The 20,416-nt window shown below is 51.5% G+C and overlaps 1 protein-coding gene across 4 annotated transcripts in view; it reads right to left on the bottom strand.

Annotated features, from left to right (window-relative positions):
- Positions 1-20,416, bottom strand: part of DCLRE1C (DNA cross-link repair 1C) — a 99,882-nt gene that overhangs the window by 59,659 nt on the left and 19,807 nt on the right. For 2 of the 4 annotated variants that reach the window (XM_075345240.1, XM_075345237.1), the window contains exons 5-7: positions 12,594-12,649; positions 9,311-9,412; positions 8,980-9,052 (exon numbers count right to left, since the gene is read on the bottom strand). In XM_075345240.1, coding sequence (XP_075201355.1) covers positions 8,980-9,052; positions 9,311-9,412; positions 12,594-12,649 — 231 coding nt within the window. The remainder of the gene's footprint in view (positions 1-8,979; positions 9,053-9,310; positions 9,413-12,593; positions 12,650-20,416) is intronic. The other 2 variants (XM_075345239.1, XM_075345238.1) reach the window with 1 other exon arrangement.

The raw sequence follows: 20,416 nt of genomic DNA, 5'->3' as shown, positions 1-20,416 counted from the left end.
GCCGAATATCAGCCGCCTGCTCTGAGTCCTGCAGGGGTGCCGCATCGGAATCATCATCGGAGCAGTCAGAAGCCTCCCTGGAGGACTGACGGTCTGGACCTGGGGATGAAGGTGAAACCTGGGAAGAGTCTGAGGACGAGACCTGGCGGGTCCGTTTCTGAGCAGCAGAGGAGGACCCTGCAACGGGGCTCACCTGCTCCGGAGGCGATTGCGCCGGGTCTGCGGGAATCTGGGCGAGCGACGGCAGCAGGCGCAGAGCTTGCGCGATGGTCCAAGAAGCCTCAGAGAGGGAATCTACAAACTGGGACAGGGACGCTAGCCAGTCGGGGGGGGCGGGACGCAGGGCCCTGCAGCATATGGCGCTGTGGCGTCTGCGGTATCAGAAGCGTCGGCCGCGGAGTCCTGCGGAGGCTGCGCGTCTGTAGAACAGACGGAGCATAGTGGGGCGTCCTGACCCTGGGAAAATTTGGACTTGCAGGAGGAGCATGCAAAAAATAGTGCAAAGGGGGCCTGCTTGGATTGGGTGGGCTTAGCCTTAGGCATGGTGAAAACAGGTACTCTCCCTGGTGGCTGCTAGGAAGGAGACAGGAGAGGGTTAACTCGTCCCTAAACTCAGAGAATGCTACTTAGTGAGGGCTACTACTTAGGAGCAGAGCTTACCCAGGTCCTGCGTGCTGCCCACCAGTCCAGAAGGGGAAGTCCAGGAGAGCTGGCCAGAAGAGTCAAAACGCCGGCGCGCTGCAGCCTCAGGGGACCAGAGGCAGGCTAAAATGGCGAGGGGACGCTGGAGGAGGCTGGGGGAGGAGCAGGATTCCGGCGCGAAAAACCGGAGGATTCACAGCCCCCACCATCAGCCAGGAGGCAGAGCAGTGGGAGGATACAGAGGGAGACGACCGGCGGCCAATAGCGATGCAGCGGGGGCGTGGCTAGGACGCAGGAGCGACTAGCCGAGACCGGGGACTAAATTTATGGAGAGGGCCGGGGGAAAGTGCAGGAAAGGTCGGTCCTACCAGCAATCGGCGGCGCCGGCCCAGCGATGGATGCGGTGCAGGCAGGGCTCCCTGGCCCTGCCTGTGTACAGCGCTGCTCGTCCAGGAAGGCTCCGGGGGAGAGCGTGCTGAGGCAGGGTAGTGGACATCATGATGGGGGTAGCAGCCCCCTTTCAGGAGAAGGCAGCGTGACAGGGCCCCATCTATTACACACGCTGCGGAGGTTCCATCCCTGCTGTACTCCCCTGTACGCCCTTTGGGGTGATACCGCAGGGCGAATCAGGGGTGCCCACAAAACAACCTGCCCACACGCGCACCCCCGGGAGTGGTACCACGGGGACGGACGGGGGGAGAGGGCCCGAAGTCTCAAGCCCCTGCGACCCTGGGGAGTGGTACCCACAGGGCTGCGGAGGATGAGTGAAGCGAATACCTGCAGAGAAAAAGACGACAGGTATGAGAGTGATGAGCGGCGCCGAAATAAAAGAAAAAAGCGCAAAAACATACATGGCTGAGGGAGGCCGAGACGGCCCACATCAGCCTCCTACGACACTAAGCTAAAACTGATCTGAGCCCGCCTCCGGCTCGGGGTGTATACTGCTAGGGAGGAGCTAACTTTTTTATGTTTACTTAGTGTGAGCCTCCTAGTGACAGCAGCATAACCCATGGTCCTGTGTCCCCCAATGAAACGATAGAGAAAAAGAGAATTTTGTTTACTTACCGTAAATTCTTTTTCTTATAGTTCCGACATGGGAGACCCAGACCATGGGTGTATAGCTACTGCCTCCGGAGGACACACAAAGTACTACACTCAAACGTGTAGCTCCTCCCTCCGGGCTATATACACCCCCTGGATGACAATCTAACCAGTTCAGTGCAAAAGCTGAAGGAGGACATCCACCCATAAGTAGAGAGAGTAAAACTCGGCAAACCCGGAACCTCTGTCTACAACAACAGCCGGTGAAACACACGGAACAAGAACTGCCAACAGGCAACAGGGAGGGTGCTGGGTCTCCCATGTCGGAACTATAAGAAAAAGAATTTACGGTAAGTAAACAAAATTCTCTTTTTCTTCATCGTTCCTTATGGGAGACCCAGACCATGGGACGTCTCAAAGCAGTCCATGGGTGGGAAATAAACCAAACTGAGAAGTAGGCAAAACCTAACTTCACAAATGGGCGACAGCCGCCTGAAGGATGCGTCTGCCCAAGCTCGCATCTGCCGAAGCATGAGCATGCACTTGGTAGTGCTTCGAAAAGGTGTGCAGACTAGACCAAGTGGCAGCCTGACAAACCTGCTGAGCCGTAGCCTGGTGCCTGAAAGCCCAGGAGGCACCGACAGCTCTGGCCGAGTGCGCCTTAATCCCCGGCGGTGGAGGCACCTGAGAACACTGGTAGGCATCAGAGATGGCTGACCAAATCCAACGAGCTAGGGTCGGTTTAGAAGCCAAGAGACCCTTGCGCTGACCCGTGGTTAGCACAAAAAGTGAGGTGCACCGCCTAAAGGCGGCGGTGCGTGACACATATATTCGGAGCACCCGCACCAAATCCAAGGTATGCAACGCCTTCTCAAAGCGATGCACAGGGGCAGGACAAAGGGAAGGCAATGAAATGTCTTGGTTAAGGTGGAAAGAAGACACCACCTTAGGGAGAAAATCCGGAGTCGGACGGAGAACCACCTTGTCTTGGTGAAACACCAAGAAAGGTGACTCCGAAGAGAGCGCAGCCAAATCAGAGACTCTCCGGAGAGAAGTTATGGCTACTAGAAAAACCACTTTCTGTGAAAGTCTAAACAAGGGAACCTCCCTAAGAGGCTCAAAGGGGGGTTTTCTGTAAGGCCGTGAGGACCAGATTAAGATCCCAGGGATCCAAAGGCCGTCGGTAAGGAGGAATGATGTGAGATGCGCCCTGCATGAAGGTGCGTACCTGAGCCAGTCGGGCGATACGCCGCTGGAATAATACCGACAGAGCCGACACCTGTCCCTTGAGGGAATTGAGGGACAGTCCTAGCTGCAGACCGGACTGTAGAAAAGACAGGATGGTCGGCAAAGAGAACGGCCAAGGAGCATGGCCGGAAGAGCGACACCAGGACAGGAAAATCTTCCAAGTCCTGTGGTAAATCTTGGCCGAGGAAGACTTCCGAGCCTGAGTCATAGTGGAGATGACCTCAGAAGGAATGCCTGAAGCCGTCAGGATCCAGGACTCAAGAGCCATGCCGTCAATTTGAGAGCCGCAGAATTCTGGCGGAAAAACGGACCTTGAGAGAGAAGGTCTGGGCGGTCCGGGAGATGACACCGCATTTCTACGGACAGACGGAGCAGATCTGGGTACCAAGCTCGCCTGGGCCAGTCCGGAGCAATGATTATGACCCGACGGCTGAACACTGCCGGATGCAGGGCCCACTCGCCGCTGTCCACGGTTTGACGGCTGAGATAATCGGCCTCCCAGTTTTCTACGCCTGGGATGTGGACTGCGGATATGGTGGACTTGGAGTCCTCCGTCCACTGAAGGATTCGCTGAACCTCCAACATCGCCAGGCGGCTGCGAGTCCCGCCCTGGTGATTGATGTAGGCAACCGCTGTCGCGTTGTCCGACTGGACTCGAATGTGCTTGCCCGCCAACAGGTGGTGAAAGGCTACGAGAGCTAGAAGAACAGCCCTGATTTCCAGCACATTGATCGAGAGGGCTGATTCGGACGGAGTCCAAGTGCCCTGTGCTCGGTGGTGGAGAAATACTGCTCCCCAGCCGGAGAGTCTGGCATCCGTGGTGAGGATCACCCAGGACGGAGTCAGGAAGGAGCGTCCCTGTGACAGAGAGAGGGGCCGAAGCCACCACTGAAGAGAGCTCCTGGTCTGCGGCGACAGAGCCACTAGCCTGTGCAAGGAAGAGGTCCGCTTGTCCCAACAGCGGAGAATGTCCAGCTGCAGGGGACGCAGATGGAACTGGGCAAAGGGAACCGCTTCCATTGACGCCACCATCTGACCCAGCACCTGCATGAGGTACCTGATGGAATGGCGGCGGGGCTGCAACAGAGAGCGCACCGCCAGATGAAGGGACTGCTGTTTGACTAAGGGCAGCTTCACAAGTGCCGGCAGAGTCTCGAATTGCATCCCTAGGTACGTAAGTTCCTGGGTCGGGGTCAGAGTGGACTTGGGCAGATTGACAAGCCACCCGAATTGAACAAGCGTGGCGAGAGTGAGCGAGACACTCCACTGGCAGTCTGCACTGGATGAGGCCTTGACAAGAAGGTCGTCCAGGTAAGGAATCACTTCCAACCCCTGGAGATGCAGGACCGCAACCACTGCTGCCATGACCTTGGTGAAAACACGAGGGGCCATGGCTAACCCGAAGGGGAGAGCCACGAATTGGAAATGTTCCTCTCCGATTGCAAAGCGTAGCCAACGCTGGTGTGAAACCGCAATAGGCACGTGCAGATAGGCATCTCTGATGTCGATGGATGCTAGAAAATCTCCTTGGGTCATTGAGGCAATGACCGATCTCAGAGATTCCATGCGAAAGCGTCGCACCTGAACATGCTTGTTGAGAAGCTTGAGATCCAGGATGGGCCGGAAGGAACCGTCCTTCTTGGGGACTAGGAAGAGGTTTGAGTAGAAACCTCTGAACCGTTCCCGGGCGGGAACCGGTACAATTACTCCGTTGACCTGCAAGGATGCCACGGCCTGAGAGAAGGCGGCGGCCTTGGAGCAGGGGGGAGCGGACAGAAAAAATCTGTTTGGCGGGCTGGAAGAAAATTCTATCCTGTAGCCGTGGGAGATGATATCCCGCACCCACTGATCGGAGACGTGTTGAAACCACACGTCGCCAAAGTGGGAGAGCCTGCCACCGACCAAGGACGTTGCTGGCGCAGCCAGATAGTCAAGAGGAGGCTGCCTTAGTGGCAGCGGCTCCTCCGCTCTTCTGAGGACGCGGCTTCGCGCGCCAGTTCGGTTTACGATCCTTGGCTGAGGTAGTGGACGAAGCTGAGGGCTTAGAGGATGACCAGTTAGAGGAACGAAAGGAACGAAACCTCGACTGGTTCCTGCCCTGGACAGGTTGCCTGGTTTGAATTTGTGGCAAGGAAGTACTCTTCCCGCCAGTAGCTTCCTTAATAATTTCATCCAGTTATTCACCGAACAGCCGGGACCCAGCAAAGGGGAGCCCAGCAAGGTACTTCTTAGAAGAAGCGTCTGCTTTCCACTCTCGAAGCCACAAGATCCTGCGGATCGCGAGAGAATTAGCTGAAGCCACCGCCGTGCGGTGAGAAGCCTCTAGAATGGCAGACATGGCGTAGGATGAAAAAGCCGAAGCCTGGGAAGTTAAGGCAACCATCTCGGGAATAGAGTCCCTGGCGAGGGAATGTATCTCCGCCAGAGAGGCAGAGACTGCCTTAAGAGCCCACACTGCTGCAAAAGACGGGGAGAAGGAGGCTCCTGCCGCCTCATATACAGATTTGGCTAGAAGGTCAACCTGGCGGTCAGTGGGATCCTTAAGAGAGGTGCCATCGGCCACAGAAACGACTGTCTGGGCTGAGATTCTAGACACCGGAGGATCCACCTTTGGGGACTGAGCCCACTCCTTAACCACCTCAGGTGGAAAGGGAAAACGGTCATCAGAACTACGCTTTGGAAAGCGTTTGTCAGGACAGGCCCTGGGCTTGGTCACAGTGGCCTGAAAACTGGAGTGGTTAAAAAACGTACTCCTAGCTCTCTTAGGAGAGGTAAACTGGTGTATTTCTACCAGAGAGGCTTGTTCCTCTGACACTGGTGGATTGAGGTTCAGTACGGAGTTAATGGATGCAATCAAGTCACTAACATCCGCATCACCCTCAGATAAGTCAATGGGGTACATAGAGGTAGCGTCTGAGCCCACAGTAAAAGTATCCTCCTCGCCCTGCACCTCAGCTCGTGAATCAGAGCCGTGGGACGAGGAAGGAGAAGGGTCCCTGCATCTCAGTTTAGGGGGACGGGGTCCTAAAACATGTTCTGAGAGTTCTGCAGAGCTTGGAGCAGCAGAGGCACCCTGAGAAGGGGGCTGATGCATGGTCAGCAGAGCCCGGGACAGCTGTCCCATGGAGTCGGCAAAAGACTGGGAGATGGCACTGGAAAAAGATGCTACCCAAGCCGGGGGTTCAGCCACCGAGGCCGGAGCGGCCGGGGGGACCCCTGAAGAGGCTCCAGGCTGAGGCACCACCATGTTAGAGCAGGCATCACAATGTGGGTATGTGCTCGGTTCTGGCAGAATGAGCTTACATGCAGTGCATATAGCGTACAGCTTAGCAGACTTGCTCCTAGTGATAGACATGCTGCTGAGGTGGAGACTCTGCAGTAAATAATACACTCCTATAGAATGAGCCCCTGAGAGTGTATAACAAAGCCCACAACCAGAGGTTGTGGCTTACCAGACCGCTTTTTTTGTGTGCCCTCCGGATTCCACAGCTCAGACCCCCAGTGGATGCAACAGCAGCAGCAGCCAGCGCCGATCAGTGTGAGAACGCTGAGAAAATGGCGCTGGAGTGAGGAGGGGGGGGCGGGGATTAGCCCAAGAGCGGGAATCCGGAGGGCTAAGGAGAGATACAGGGGAGGGGAACACTTCCTGAGAGAGGAGTGTCCTCCCCTCTGCTGAACGGCCGGTGGGCGGCGCAGCCCTGCTCCCCTGCAAAAAATGACATGCAGAGAGACTGAAACCGAAACTAGGCCGCGACTGAAGCCGGGGCCTAGATTTTTACATGCGGCCGACGAGCAGGCACCCTCGGCGCGGTTCTCAGGAAGAAACTAGAGAACCGGCCGGAAAACACAGCAGAGTTACCAAACATACTCTCCCCTCAATAAATGTACCCGGGACCCCTGAAAACCGTCTCAATACTTAGCTTTTGAGACGCAGGGCCATGTCCCTGGTGGGGGTTAAACGCTCCGTCCGACAGGAACCTGACAGGGCTGCGGATGGAGACCGGTCTCCTGCAAGGCAGAGAGGACCGTGAAGACTCCCACTTCAAGCCAGAGCCTCAGAGGATGGTGAAGGAGCGCGGCATGTGAAGGCTCCAGCCTTGTAAAGTCAACCTTAACAGCACCGCCGACACAGTGGGGTGAAAAGGGACATGCCGGGAGTCCAGACTGGACCCGCTTTTCTTCCATATCTTTGAAATCAAAAAATTAAAAAAAAAATCAAAAAATGCATGTGTGTGTGTGACCTCCTGAACACAAAGCATGGAACTGGTTAGATTGTCATCCAGGGGGTGTATATAGCCCGGAGGGAGGAGCTACACGTTTTGAGTGTAGTACTTTGTGTGTCCTCCGGAGGCAGTAGCTATACACCCATGGTCTGGGTCTCCCATAAGGAACGATGAAGAAAAACGTATTTTATTACTTACATATTCCCTATATAAATGAGCAGGTCTCTAGCCCCATGGGTGTTGCATCGCCCCATGGGCATTTGCATGCTTTCCATGGTATCACGCCCCTATGGGCGTGATATCATGGATTTACATGAGCAACGTCACGTCTGCTCCTTCAGAATCTCGCACGTGCACGCACTTGCCATTCTTGCCAACTTCTCATCCTGGTATTTGCTTATCATCTTCAACCGCACACTGCGCATGCTCAGCAGACTCCTGCGGTACTGGTCATGCGCAGTGCGCGTCTGAACCAGGCAATTAATCACCAGGATGAGAAGACGGCGAGAATGGAAGGGCAAGCATGCGCGAGATTCTGAAGGAGCAGACGTGACGTCGCTAATGTAAATCCATGGTATCACGCCCACAGGGGCGAAACCATGCAAACGCCCATGGAGTGATGTGACGCCCATGGGGCTAGAGACACTATCATTTACATGGGGAATAAGTAATAAAATGTATTTTATTACTTTCATATTCCACAATATTACAACACAGGGATGGGTAGGAAGGGGTTAATAGCTCACACATGCTCCTGCTTGTAGGTCAGAACGCATATGGGACCTGACAGGTTGCCTTTAAAGCCCATTCAGGTACTTGTTTTGCCACGAGTCTTGCTAGAACATTTCAAGGGCCAGGTTCACAGGTAGCTAAAAACGGTGCGAGTGAAGTGCGATAAAACATCGCATTCCACTCGGACCAATATTACCTGTGTGTCAGTGCACATGAGCGATTATTTTCTCAGCCCTAATCGGACCGAGAAAACAATGGCAGCATGCTGCGGCTGTAATGCGAGACTCTTTTTCTCGCACCCATTCAAGTCTATGGGGCGAGGGGGGGGGGGGGAAACAAAAAAATGCACTGCACTCGCATTACACCGGTGTACCGTATAGTGCAGTGTGAGAATCGCAATAGCCGTCTACGGAGGAGAGAGGTAGAGAAATCCCTCTCACCCCGCTTCAGTGCCGGCCCGCCCCTCCGCAGCCGAGGTCCGCTCACACAGTCGGACCTCAGTCGCAGAGATACTAGCTAGCATGACACTCGGCTCTCCTGTACTGCCAGTGTGAGCCGAGTGTCATGCGAGGATCGCACTAGTGTCCCGTGTGGCCCCGTCCTTAAGGTTGGTTTCTCTTTTTTATGTTTATAATGAAGTCCTGTAGATCTCCAACATCGTTTAGCTTTCAATATAATTTTTAAGAACTCCATTTGCGGTCAGTGGATGGAAACATTTGCTTAAAGCCTGGGACAGTTTTGGTTCTTCTCGCAGTTTAAGAATTTGCTACCTCATTTTTCACATCTTGAGCATGAGGCCGATATATTTTATATTCTACAATACAAACTATTAAGGGTAGGAGATAAAAAAAAAAAAAGGAAACAAAAAAGTTTATAATTGCTGCCAACAAGCGGAGTTCTTTTTCAAAATAGTAAAAGCACACATTAGAAAGATGCAGGACTTTTTATTCTGCGTTGCTTAAGCTTTATCTCCATAAATACATGTGGAGGTCACTGTAAGCTGCCATTTGTTCTTATCTTACAGACCAGTATATTCGGAGCCTAAACTGGAAACGTAAAATGAAATTGCAGAGCCCAAGTAATTAACACTTACTCTACTGGGAATCTGGAAAAATTTAGGGTCGCAGAATGTGGTGTCTAGATAAACGCTTTCAATGTCTTTCACTCTGAAAAGGAAACCATCAGTACTCATTATTTGTTAGCAGTCAGGTTTCAATGTTCTATGATACATGTAAAAATGAGAGTACATATTCTAGAAGATTACACATGCTAGATCAGCCAGATCTCCAAATTATACAAAGCCTGTGCTGAGAGAACCAAACGGACCAGAATGATGACGATCCAGGGACTTCTGCACATCTGGGTTAGCGGGTGGCTTTACCACACGGCATTGTATATGACCAGATTACATATATTCTACACACCTGCTTCCTGAATGCAAAAGCTCCATACGTGCCACTTCTCCTTTTGCTAGTCTGAAGTCCCCGGTATATAGAACAGTGCCATTTTGTCCTTGGAACAAAAACCTGAAAAGAGAGAAACAATATATACAGCTCTGGCAAAAATGAAGAGACCACTGCAAAATTGTCAGTTTTTCTTATCTTTCTCTTTATAGGTATATTTTGAGTAAAATGTAAATTGTTCTTTTATTCTATAAACTACTGACAAGGTCTCCGAATTTCCAAGCAATACATTTTGTATTTATTTTCTGAAACTGAGAAATGGTCAAAATAACAAAAAAAATGCATTGCTTTCAGACCTCAAATAATGCAAAGAAAACAAGTTCATAATCATTTAGAAACAATACTAATAATGTTTTAACTCACGAAGAGTTCAGAAATTAATATTTAGGTTTCATGCGTCTTGGCATGCTTTCCACCAGTCTCTAAGGCCCTGTGCGCACACTGCGGTTTTACCTGAGGTTTTGCTGCAGAAATTTCTTGAGAAATGTTTGTAATCTTTCTGCAGACATTTCCCAGCAAAACCTAAGGGGAAAAAAAATAGCTGTGCGCACACTGCGTTTTTTTTTCTCAAGAAAATTCTTTCTGCAGAATTTCTTGAGAAAATTTCTTGAGAAAATGTGCATGTCACTTCTTTTCCGCAGGTAACTGCGGTATACCCCCCGGTATTTCACTTCATTCACTGTAACGTAATCGCGAAATACCGGGGGGTAGCAAATGATGTGCGGTATGCCCTTGGTATAGCCGCGGTTTACCTGCGGTAATGCTCATCACTGCCTGTGTTTTGCAGGAGGTGATGTCATTATGACAGAAGAGGAAGCAGAGCAGAGTAAACACACACGTCACACTCCCTGGACGCCGCACAGAAGCTCCTCCGTGTGACCTCCGTCGGGTGCACGTGCAGTCTGTGTCCCGCTCCAGCCCCACGGATGCTCGCACTGCGGTGTGTCACTGTCTGCCCGCCCTGCAGTGTCAGTGTCTGCCCGCAGTATCAGCAGCTTCTCACACTGCAGTACTGGCAGCCACGGGGATGACGAGCGCTGCTGTCAGGTTAGAGGAGATCATTACCTGCTGTGACGATCCCCTGCACTGCTGACGTCAGCACTGTCACTGACTTCTATGCCCGTCTCGCGGGCGGCCCGAGACTGTCACTAGCGGTGACGTCACGGGCTCTCGCGATACTGCTGAGAACGCGGCGGACATAGAAGGCAGTGACAGCGCTGACGTCAGGAGTGCAGGAGATAGTCACCGCAGGTAATGATCTCATCTAACCTCCTGAGGTCTGCACTCGTCATGCCCTGCAGTGACCTGGGCTGACCTATTGATGTAAGCTCAGGTCAGTGCACTAATCTCCCAGCCAATGGGGAACATTCTGTTCTTCATTAACTGGGACAGTGACTATGGTATGGATCATCGTGGGACCCCCTTATTGGATTACGCCGGACCTGGAATTGATTGTTCTTTTCAATAAATTTGTGAAAGAGGGAATGTTTTGGGGGGAGTGTTTTTTTCAAATAAAACTTTTTTTGTTGTCTATTTTCTATTTCTTACAGACTGGGTTAGTGATGTCAGGTATCTGATAAACGCTTGACATCACAAACCCCAGGGCTTGATGCCAGGTGACATTACACATCTGGCATCAACCCCATATATTACCTCGTTTGCCACCGCACCAGGGCAACGGGATGAGTTGGGGCAAAGCACCAGGATTGGCACGTCTAATGGATGCGCCACTTCTGGGGCAGCTGTTGCCTCTCATTTTTAGGCTGGGGAGTGTCCAATAACAGTGGACCTCCCTAGTCTGAGAATACCAGACCACAGCTGTCCGCTTTACCTTGGCTGGTGATTCAATTTGGGGGGGGGGGACCCCACATTTTTTGTTTTAAATTATTTATTTAATGTAAAATAACAGTGTGGGGTGCCCTCTGTTTTGGATTACCAGCCAAGGTAAAGCTGCCAGCTGTGGTCTGCAGGCTGCCGCTGTCTGTTTTACCCTAGCTGGCTACAAAAGATAGGGGGGGACCCCACGTCTTTTTTTTTTTTTTTTTTAATTTATTTTTTGGCTAAATACAAGGCTAAGCACCCTTTAGTGCCACATAAAAGTCACTAAAGGGTGTCAGCTTAGAATATGCAGGGAGGTGGGACATTATATAGGTCTTTCTCATCTATTATCTATCTATTCATCTATACATCTTTCCCTCTATCCATTATCTGTCTGTCTATCTATTATCTATATTATTTATTGCAGTTACAGCATAAAAAACCGCAGGGACCAACCTGCGGAAAAACCGCGGCAAAAACGCATGCGTTTTTCCTGCGGTTTTGGTGCGTTTTTTTTTTACTGCAGGTGCGGTAATCTTCAACTCCCAGAAGTTTCTCAACAAATTTTCTTAAGAAAAATCACTTTTCTAGTGCGCACATAGCCTCACACTGCTTTTGGGTAACCTTATGCCACTCCTGGTGCAAAAGTTTAAGCAGTTCTTCTTTGGGGTTCAGATCTGGAGATTGGGCTGGCCATGACAGTGAATGGAGGAATGGCAAATGGCAGCTGGGGTGGAGTGCACGTCAAGAACAGTTTGTAACAGTAATGGATAGCGCCTTGTTGGACCGTCTAGCTGGCAGGCCTTCCAGGCAGTGTTTGCTTGCTGGATATTCAGTCTTTCACATCAGTTAAGAGTGTAGCCCAGGAGATAAGTTATCTTCCGGTGTCACCCACACACCTGTTCTCCATGTTTCTGAGGTTTCACTGTGTCACTAATATATTGTGCAGAGCTCAGATACAGCACCTGTTACTGCAGCCGTTTATTGTGGCTCTATGGAGACGTTTGACTTGCTGAAAAGTAGTTAGTTAATGTGTCCTGATTGGGGCCTCTTCCTGTTTTTTCCGCCAACCCAAGAGGCTATAAAGCTGCGTTCTCATCACCAGACTATTATTCAGCACAGGCAGCCTGCTGCTCCCCTGGCAGTTATGGACTGGATTGCTGTGGGAACTGCAGAAAGCAGGGGCGACCAAATATCTATAGCCCATCACTGGATAATGGCGAATACCCCTTAACCACCTACATATACAAATATTTGGGGGCCTCAATGGATTTTATTCCCTGTATCATACATTATCAACAAGATGTGCCAACTTCCTGTTCATCAGCTGACATTTCTTTAAGACAGGTTGGAACATAAAGAAATGTCTTCATTGTCAATGTGGTCTACACATATCAAAAGTATTAAGAATTATGGTGTATATTACATTACTGAACCTGGACAATGGCCCGCTGGTAAGAGTGTGACCAGAACATCTTCTTTCTAGAAAAAGAACATATATTCTATGAAACATACACAAATAGATAAAGCCTGTACTTCCATTTAACACAGTGACGTTTATAGGCGTCATATACAATGTAAAAATGAGCATACTAGAAAATCTCATTCACTTGGTACAAATTAACATTTTGTTCCGAGCGACATGCACTTGTTAGTTATACACACGTCGCTCTACAGATAAATATCCGACAAACTATTTGAATGCAAAAATTACAGCAAAGAAAAAAAAAAGTCGGCAGCAGAAATGTAAAGGGGTTGTTCACTTATAATTAGGGCACTGTCCTGGCTGCAGTTTTGTATAAAAGAATAATAATAATAATAAAGAGAATTTTGTTTACTTACCGTAAATTCTTTTTCTTATAGTTCCGTATTGGGAGACCCAGACATTGGGTGTATAGCTTCTGCCTCCGGAGGACACACAAAGTACTACACTAAAAAGTGTAGCTCCTCCCTCTGAGCATATACACCCCCTGGATAACCAGATCTAGCCAGTTTAGTGCAAAAGCTGAAGGAGAATAGCCACCCACAAGTAAAGACAGAGCAAGAACCGGAACAACCGGAGCCTCTGTCTACAACAACAGCCGGTGATAACACGCGGAACAAGAAACTGCCAACAGGCAACAGGGAGGGTGCTGGGTCTCCCAATACGGAACTATAAGAAAAAGAATTTACGGTAAGTAAACAAAATTCTCTTTTTCTTTATCGTTCCTATGGGAGACCCAGACATTGGGACGTCTCAAAGCAGTCCATGGGTGGGAATAAACAGAAAACTGAGAAGTAGGCGGAGCCTAACTTCACAAATGGGCGACAGCCGCCTGAAGGATGCGTCTGCCCAAGCTCGCATCTGCCGAAGCATGAGCATGCACTTGGTAGTGCTTTGAAAAGGTATGCAGGCTAGTCCAAGTGGCAGCCTGACAGACCTGCTGAGCCGTAGCCTGGTGCCTGAAAGCCCAAGAGGCACCGACAGCTCTGGTCGAGTGTGCCTTGATCCCCGGCAGGGGAGGCACCTGAGTACACTGGTAGGCATCGGATATGGCCGACCTAATCCAACGAGCTAAGGTCGGCTTAGAAGCCGAGAGGCCCTTACGTCGACCTGTGGTTAGCACAAAAAGAGGTGCACCGCCTAAGAACAGCGGTGCGAGACACAGATCCGGAGTGCCCGCACCAGATCCAGAGTATGCAACACTTTTTCAAAGCGATGAACAGGAGCCGGACAAAAGGAAGGCAGGGAAATGTCCTGGTTAAGGTGGAAAGGAGAAACCACCTTAGGGAGAAAATCTGGAGTCGGACGGAGAACCACCTTGTCTTGATGAAAAACCAAAAAAGGTGACTCCGAAGAGAGCGCAGCCAAATCAGAGACTCTCCTGAGGGAAGTTATGGCCACTAGAAAGACCACTTTCTGTGAAAGACGAGACAAAGAAACTTCCCTAAGAGGCTCAAAAGGGGGGTTTCTGCAAGGCCGTGAGGACCAGAATGAGGTCCCAGGGATCCAAGGGCCGCCGACAAGGCGGAATGATGTGAGACGCGCCTTGCATGAAGTTGCGGACCTGAGCCAGACGGGCAATACGCCGCTGGAACAGAACTGACAGAGCTGAGACTTGTCCCTTGAGGGAATTGAGGGATAGTCCTAGCTGCAGACCGGACTGTAGAAAGTACAGAAGGGTCAGCAAGGAAAAAGGCCAAGGAGCATGGCCGGAAGAGCGACAGCAGGACAGGAAAATCTCCAGGTCCTGTGATAGATTTTGGCCGAGGAAGACTTCCGAGCCCGAGTCATAGTGGAGATGACTTCAGGAGGAATACCAGAAGCCGTCAAGATCCAGGACTCAAGAGCCACGCCGTCAATCTGAGAGCTGCAGAATTCTGGCGGAAAAACGGACCTTGTGAGAGAAGGTCTGGACGGTCCGGAAGATGCCACGGCACCTCTACGGACAGATGGAGCAGGTCTGGGTACCAAGCTCGCCTGGGCCAGTCCGGTGCAATGAGGATGACCCGACGGCCCTCCATTCTGATCTTGCACAGAACTCTGGGCAAGAGAGCTAGAGGGGGAAACACGTAGGACAGGCGAAACTGGGACCAATCTTGAACCAGAGCGTCCGCTGCAAGGGCCTGAGGATCGTGGGAGCGAGCCACGTAAACCGGAACCTTGTTGTTGTGCCGGGATGCCATTAGATTCACTTCCGGAGTGCCCCACTTGCGGCAGATTGACTGAAACACTGCCGGATGCAGGGACCACTCGCCACTGTCCACGGTTTGACGGCTGAGATGAAGGGAATTTTGTTTACTTACCGTAAATTCCTTTTCTTCTAGCTCCTATTGGGAGACCCAGACAATTGGGTGTATAGCTTCTGCCGCCGGAGGCCACACAAAGTATTACACCTTAAAAAAGTGTAACCCCTCCCCTCTGCCTATACACCCTCCCGTGCATCACGGGCCCATCAGTTTTGGTGCCAAAGCAGGAAGGAGGAAACTTATAAATTGGTCTAAGGTAAACTCAATCCGAAGGATGTTCGGAGAACTGAAACCATGAACCAAAGAACAATTCAACATGAACAACATGTGTACACAAAAGAACAACAGCCCGAAGGGAACAGGGGCGGGTGCTGGGTCTCCCAATAGGAGCTAGAAGAAAAGGAATTTACGGTAAGTAAACAAAATTCCCTTCTTCTTTGTCGCTCCATTGGGAGACCCAGACAATTGGGACGTCCAAAAGCAGTCCCTGGGTGGGTAAAAGAATACCTCGATAAAAAGAGCCGTAAAACGGCCCCCTCTTACAGGTGGGCAACCGCCGCCTGAAGGACTCGCCTACCTAGGCTGGCATCTGCCGAAGCATAGGCATGCACCTGATAGTGTTTCGTGAAAGTGTGCAGACTCGACCAGGTAGCCGCCTGACACACCTGCTGAGCCGTAGCCTGGTGCCGCAATGCCCAGGACGCACCTACGGCTCTGGTAGAATGGGCTTTCAGCCCTGAAGGAATCGGAAGCCCAGACGAACGGTAGGCTTCAAGAATCGGTTCCTTGATCCACCGAGCCAAGGTTGACTTGGAAGCCTGCGACCCCTTACGCTGGCCAGCGACAAGGACAAAGAGCGCATCAGAACGGCGCAGGGGCGCCGTGCGAGAAATGTAGAGCCTGAGTGCTCTCACGAGATCTAACAAGTGCAAATCCTTTTCACATTGGTGAACTGGATTAGGACAAAAAGAAGGTAAGGAGATATCCTGATTGAGATGAAAAGGGGATACCACCTTAGGGAGAAATTCCGGGACCGGACGCAGAACCACCTTATCCTGGTGAAACACCAGGAAGGGGGCTTTGCATGACAGCGCTGCTAGCTCAGACACTCTCCGAAGTGATGTGACTGCTACTAGGAAGACCACCTTCTGCGAAAGGCGTGATAGAGAGACATCCCTCATCGGCTCGAAAGGTGGTTTCTGAAGAGCCGTTAGCACCCTGTTAAGATCCCAGGGTTCTAGCGGACGCTTGTAAGGTGGGACTATGTGGCAAACTCCCTGCAGGAACGTGCGGACCTGCGGAAGCCTGGCTAGACGCTTTTGAAAAAACACGGAAAGCGCCCATACTTGTCCCTTGAGAGAGCCGAGAGACAAACCCTTGTCCATTCCGGATTGAAGGAAAGACAGAAAAGTGGGCAAGGCAAACGGCCAGGGAGTAAAACCCTGATCAGAGCACCAGGATAAGAAGATCCTCCACGTCCTGTGGTAGATCTTGGCGGACGTTGGTTTCCTGGCCTGTCTCATAGTGGCAATGACCTCTTGAGATAACCCTGAAGACGCTAGGATCCAGGACTCAATGGCCACACAGTCAGGTTGAGGGCCGCAGAATTCAGATGGAAAAATGGCCCTTGAGACAGCAAGTCTGGTCGGTCTGGTAGTGCCCACGGTTGACCCACCGTGAGATGCCACAGATCCGGGTACCATGACCTCCTCGGCCAGTCTGGGGTGATGAGGATGGCGCGGCGGCAGTCGGACCTGATCTTGCGTAACACTCTGGGCAGCAGTGCCAGAGGAGGAAATACATAAGGCAGTCGAAACTGCGACCAATCCTGAACTAATGCGTCTGCCGCCAGAGCTCTGTGATCTTGAGACCGTGCCATGAATGCCGGGACTTTGTTGTTGTGCCGGGACGCCATTAGGTCGACGTCCGGCGTTCCCCAGCGGCAACAGATCTCTTGAAACATGTCCGGGTGAAGAGACCATTCCCCTGCGTCCATGCCCTGGCGACTGAGAAAGTCTGCTTCCCAGTTTTCTACGCCCGGGATGTGGACTGCGGAGATGGTGGAGGCTGTGGCTTCCGCCCACAGCAGAATCCGCCGAACTTCTTGGAAGGCTTGACGACTGCATGTGCCGCCTTGGTGGTTGATGTACGCCACCGCCGTGGCGTTGTCCGACTGAATTCGGATCTGCCTGCCCTCCAGCCACAGCTGGAACGCCTTTAGGGCTAGATACACTGCCCTTATCTCCAGAACATTGATCTGAAGGGAGGACTCTGTCGGAGTCCAGGTTCCCTGAGCCCTGTGGTGGAGGAAGACCGCTCCCCACCCTGACAGACTCGCGTCCGTCGTGACCACAGCCCAGGATGGGGGCAGGAAGGATTTTCCCTTCGACAAAGAAGTGGGAAGAAGCCATCACTGAAGAGAGGCTTTGGCTGCCCGAGAAAGGGAGACGTTCCTGTCGAGGGACGTCGACCTCCTGTCCCATTTGCGGAGAATGTCCCATTGGAGTGGACGCAAATGAAACTGCGCAAATGGAACTGCCTCCATTGCTGCCACCATCTTCCCTAGGAAGTGCATGAGGCGCCTCAAGGGGTGTGACTGGGCTCGAAGGAGAGATTGCACCCCTGTCTGTAGTGAACGCTGTTTGTCCAGCGGTAGCTTCACTATCGCTGAGAGAGTATGAAACTCCATCCCGAGGTAAGTTAGCGATTGGGTCGGTGTCAATTTTGACTTTGGGAAATTGATGATCCACCCGAACCTCTGGAGAGTCTCCAGAGCAGTGTTCAGGCTGTGTTGGCATGCCGCCCGGGAGGGTGCCTTGACTAGAAGATCGTCTAAGTAAGGGATCACCGAGTGTCCCTGAGAGTGTAGGACCGCCACCACTGTTGCCATGACCTTGGTGAAGACCCGTGGGGCTGTCGCCAGGCCGAAAGGCAGTGCCACGAACTGAAGGTGTTCGTCTCCGATGGCGAAACGCAGGAAGCGCTGATGCTCTGGTGCAATCGGCACGTGGAGATAAGCATCCCTGATGTCGATTGATGCTAGGAAGTCTCCTTGGGACATCGAGGCGATGACGGAGCGGAGAGATTCCATCCGGAACCGCCTGGTTTTCACGTGTCTGTTGAGCAGTTTGAGGTCCAGAACGGGACGGAATGATCCGTCCTTTTTTGGCACCACAAACAAGTTGGAGTAAAAACCGCGACCACATTCTTGAAGGGGAACGGGGATCATCACTCCTTCTGCCTTCAGAGTGTCCACCACCTGAAAAAGTGCATCGGCTCGCTCGGGGGGCGGAGATGTTCTGAAGAAACGAGTCGGAGGACGAGAGCTGAGCTCTATCCTGTAACCGTGAGACAGAATGTCTCTCACCCATCGGTCTTGGACATGTGGCAACCAGGCGTCGCAAAAGCGGGAGAGCCTGCCACCGACCGAGGATGCGGTTTGGGGAGGCCGAAAGTCATGAGGAGGCCGCCTTGGGGGCGGTTCCTCCGGCGGTCTTTTTAGGACGTGACTTAGACCGCCATGAATCAGAGTTCCTCTGGCCCTTCTGTGGCCTGTTGGACGTGGAGAATTGGGACCTGGCTGAGGGCCGAAAGGACCGAAACCTCGGTTGTATCTTTCGTTGCTGAGGTCTGTTTGGTTTGGACTGGGGTAAGGACGAGTCCTTTCCCTTGGATTGTTTAATAATTTCATCCAATTGCTCGCCAAACAGACGGTCGCCAGAAAATGGCAGACCGGTTAAGAACTTCTTGGAAGCAGAATCTGCCTTCCACTCGCGTAGCCACATGGCCCTGCGGACTGCCACCGAATTGGCGGATGCTACCGCTGTACGGCTCGCAGAGTCCAGGACGGCGTTCATGGCGTAGGACGAAAAAGCCGACGCCTGAGAGGTTAAGGACACAACCTGCGGAGTAGAGGCACGTGTGACTGCATTAATCTCAGACAGACAAGCTGAGATAGCTTGGAGTGCCCATACGGCTGCGAATGCCGGAGCAAAAGACGCGCCTATGGCTTCATAGATGGATTTCATCAGGAGCTCTATTTGCCTGTCAGTGGCATCCTTGAGCGATGAACCATCTGCCACTGCTACTATGGATCTAGCCGCCAGTCTAGAGACTGGAGGATCCACCTTGGGACATTGAGCCCAACCCTTAACTACGTCAGGGGGGGGAAGGGGTAACGTGTGTCATTAAGGCGCTTAGTAAAGCGCTTGTCCGGAAATGCTCGGTGCTTCTGGACCGCATCTCTGAAGTTGGAGTGATCGAAAAACGCACTCCGTGTACGTTTGGGAAACCTAAATTGGTGTTTCTCCTGCTGTGAAGCTGACTCCTCTATCGGTGGAGTTGGAGGAGAAAGTTCTAGCACCTGGTTGATGGACGCTATAAGGTCATTTACTATGGCGTCCCCTTCAGGTGTATCCAGATTGAGAGCAACGTCAGGATCAGAGCCCTGATCTGCCACCTCCGCTTCATCCTCCAGAGAGTCCTCATGCTGAGACCCTGAGCAGTGTGATTAAGTCGAGGGAAGTTCCCAGCGAGCCCGCTTAGCCGGTCTGGGACTGCGGTCCGTGTCGGAGTCCTCACCGTGGGACCTAGGAGTCACCCCAGGAGCACTTTGCTGTGCCGACCGAGGAGGGCCTGGGGGCAATGATTCAACAGTGCCCGGGGCCTGTGTTACCGGTCTGGACTGCAAAGCTTCTAGTATCTTAGCAGACCATTTATCCATAGACTGAGCCATGGATTGTGAAAGTGACTCAGAAAGTTTCTCAGCCAACACTGCAAACTCTGTCTCTGCCACCTGGACAGTGGAAGCCGGTGGTTCTACCTGGGCCGAGGGTCCCACCAGTGCCTGAGGCTCCGGCTGAGTGAGTGTCACAGGGGCCGAGCATTGCACACAATGAGGGTAGGTGGAACCTGCAGGTAACATAGCCGCACAAGAGGTACAGGTTGCAAAATAAGCCTGTGCCTTGGCACCCTTGCTTTTTGCGGACGACATGCTGTTGTCTCCTCTTAGAGCAATCAGTGAGGGTATATAGCCAAAAGCAAATAATGCGGCCGAACAGAGCAAATGTATACTAATATATATATATATATATATATATATATATATATATATATATATATATATATATATATATATATATATATATATATATATATATATATATATATATATATATATATATATATATATATATATATATATATATATATATATATATATATATATATATATATATATATATATATATATATATATATATATATATATATATATATATACATACATATACATATACACACACTTCGGCACCCGGGGGGGCCAGCACCTGGTAACCGGTGCTGCTTACCGACCGCCCACAGCGGTTGTGTGTCCACCAGATTCCCTGCCTGGGCCTCCCAGAGCTGTGGAGCTCGGTCTGAAGTTCTCCACCGGCAGAAGTGTGAAAACAATGGCTGCCAGCGTTCTCAGAGGAGGAGGGAGCCGTGGGCGTGCCTCATAAAGTGCGGGAATCTGGTGCC

This window comes from Anomaloglossus baeobatrachus, chromosome 4 (assembly GCF_048569485.1).
Source record: "Anomaloglossus baeobatrachus isolate aAnoBae1 chromosome 4, aAnoBae1.hap1, whole genome shotgun sequence".
Lineage (NCBI taxonomy): Eukaryota > Metazoa > Chordata > Amphibia > Anura > Aromobatidae > Anomaloglossus > Anomaloglossus baeobatrachus.
The sequence above is the reverse complement of the archived record's forward strand: the minus strand, read 5'-3'. Positions and strand labels throughout refer to the sequence as shown.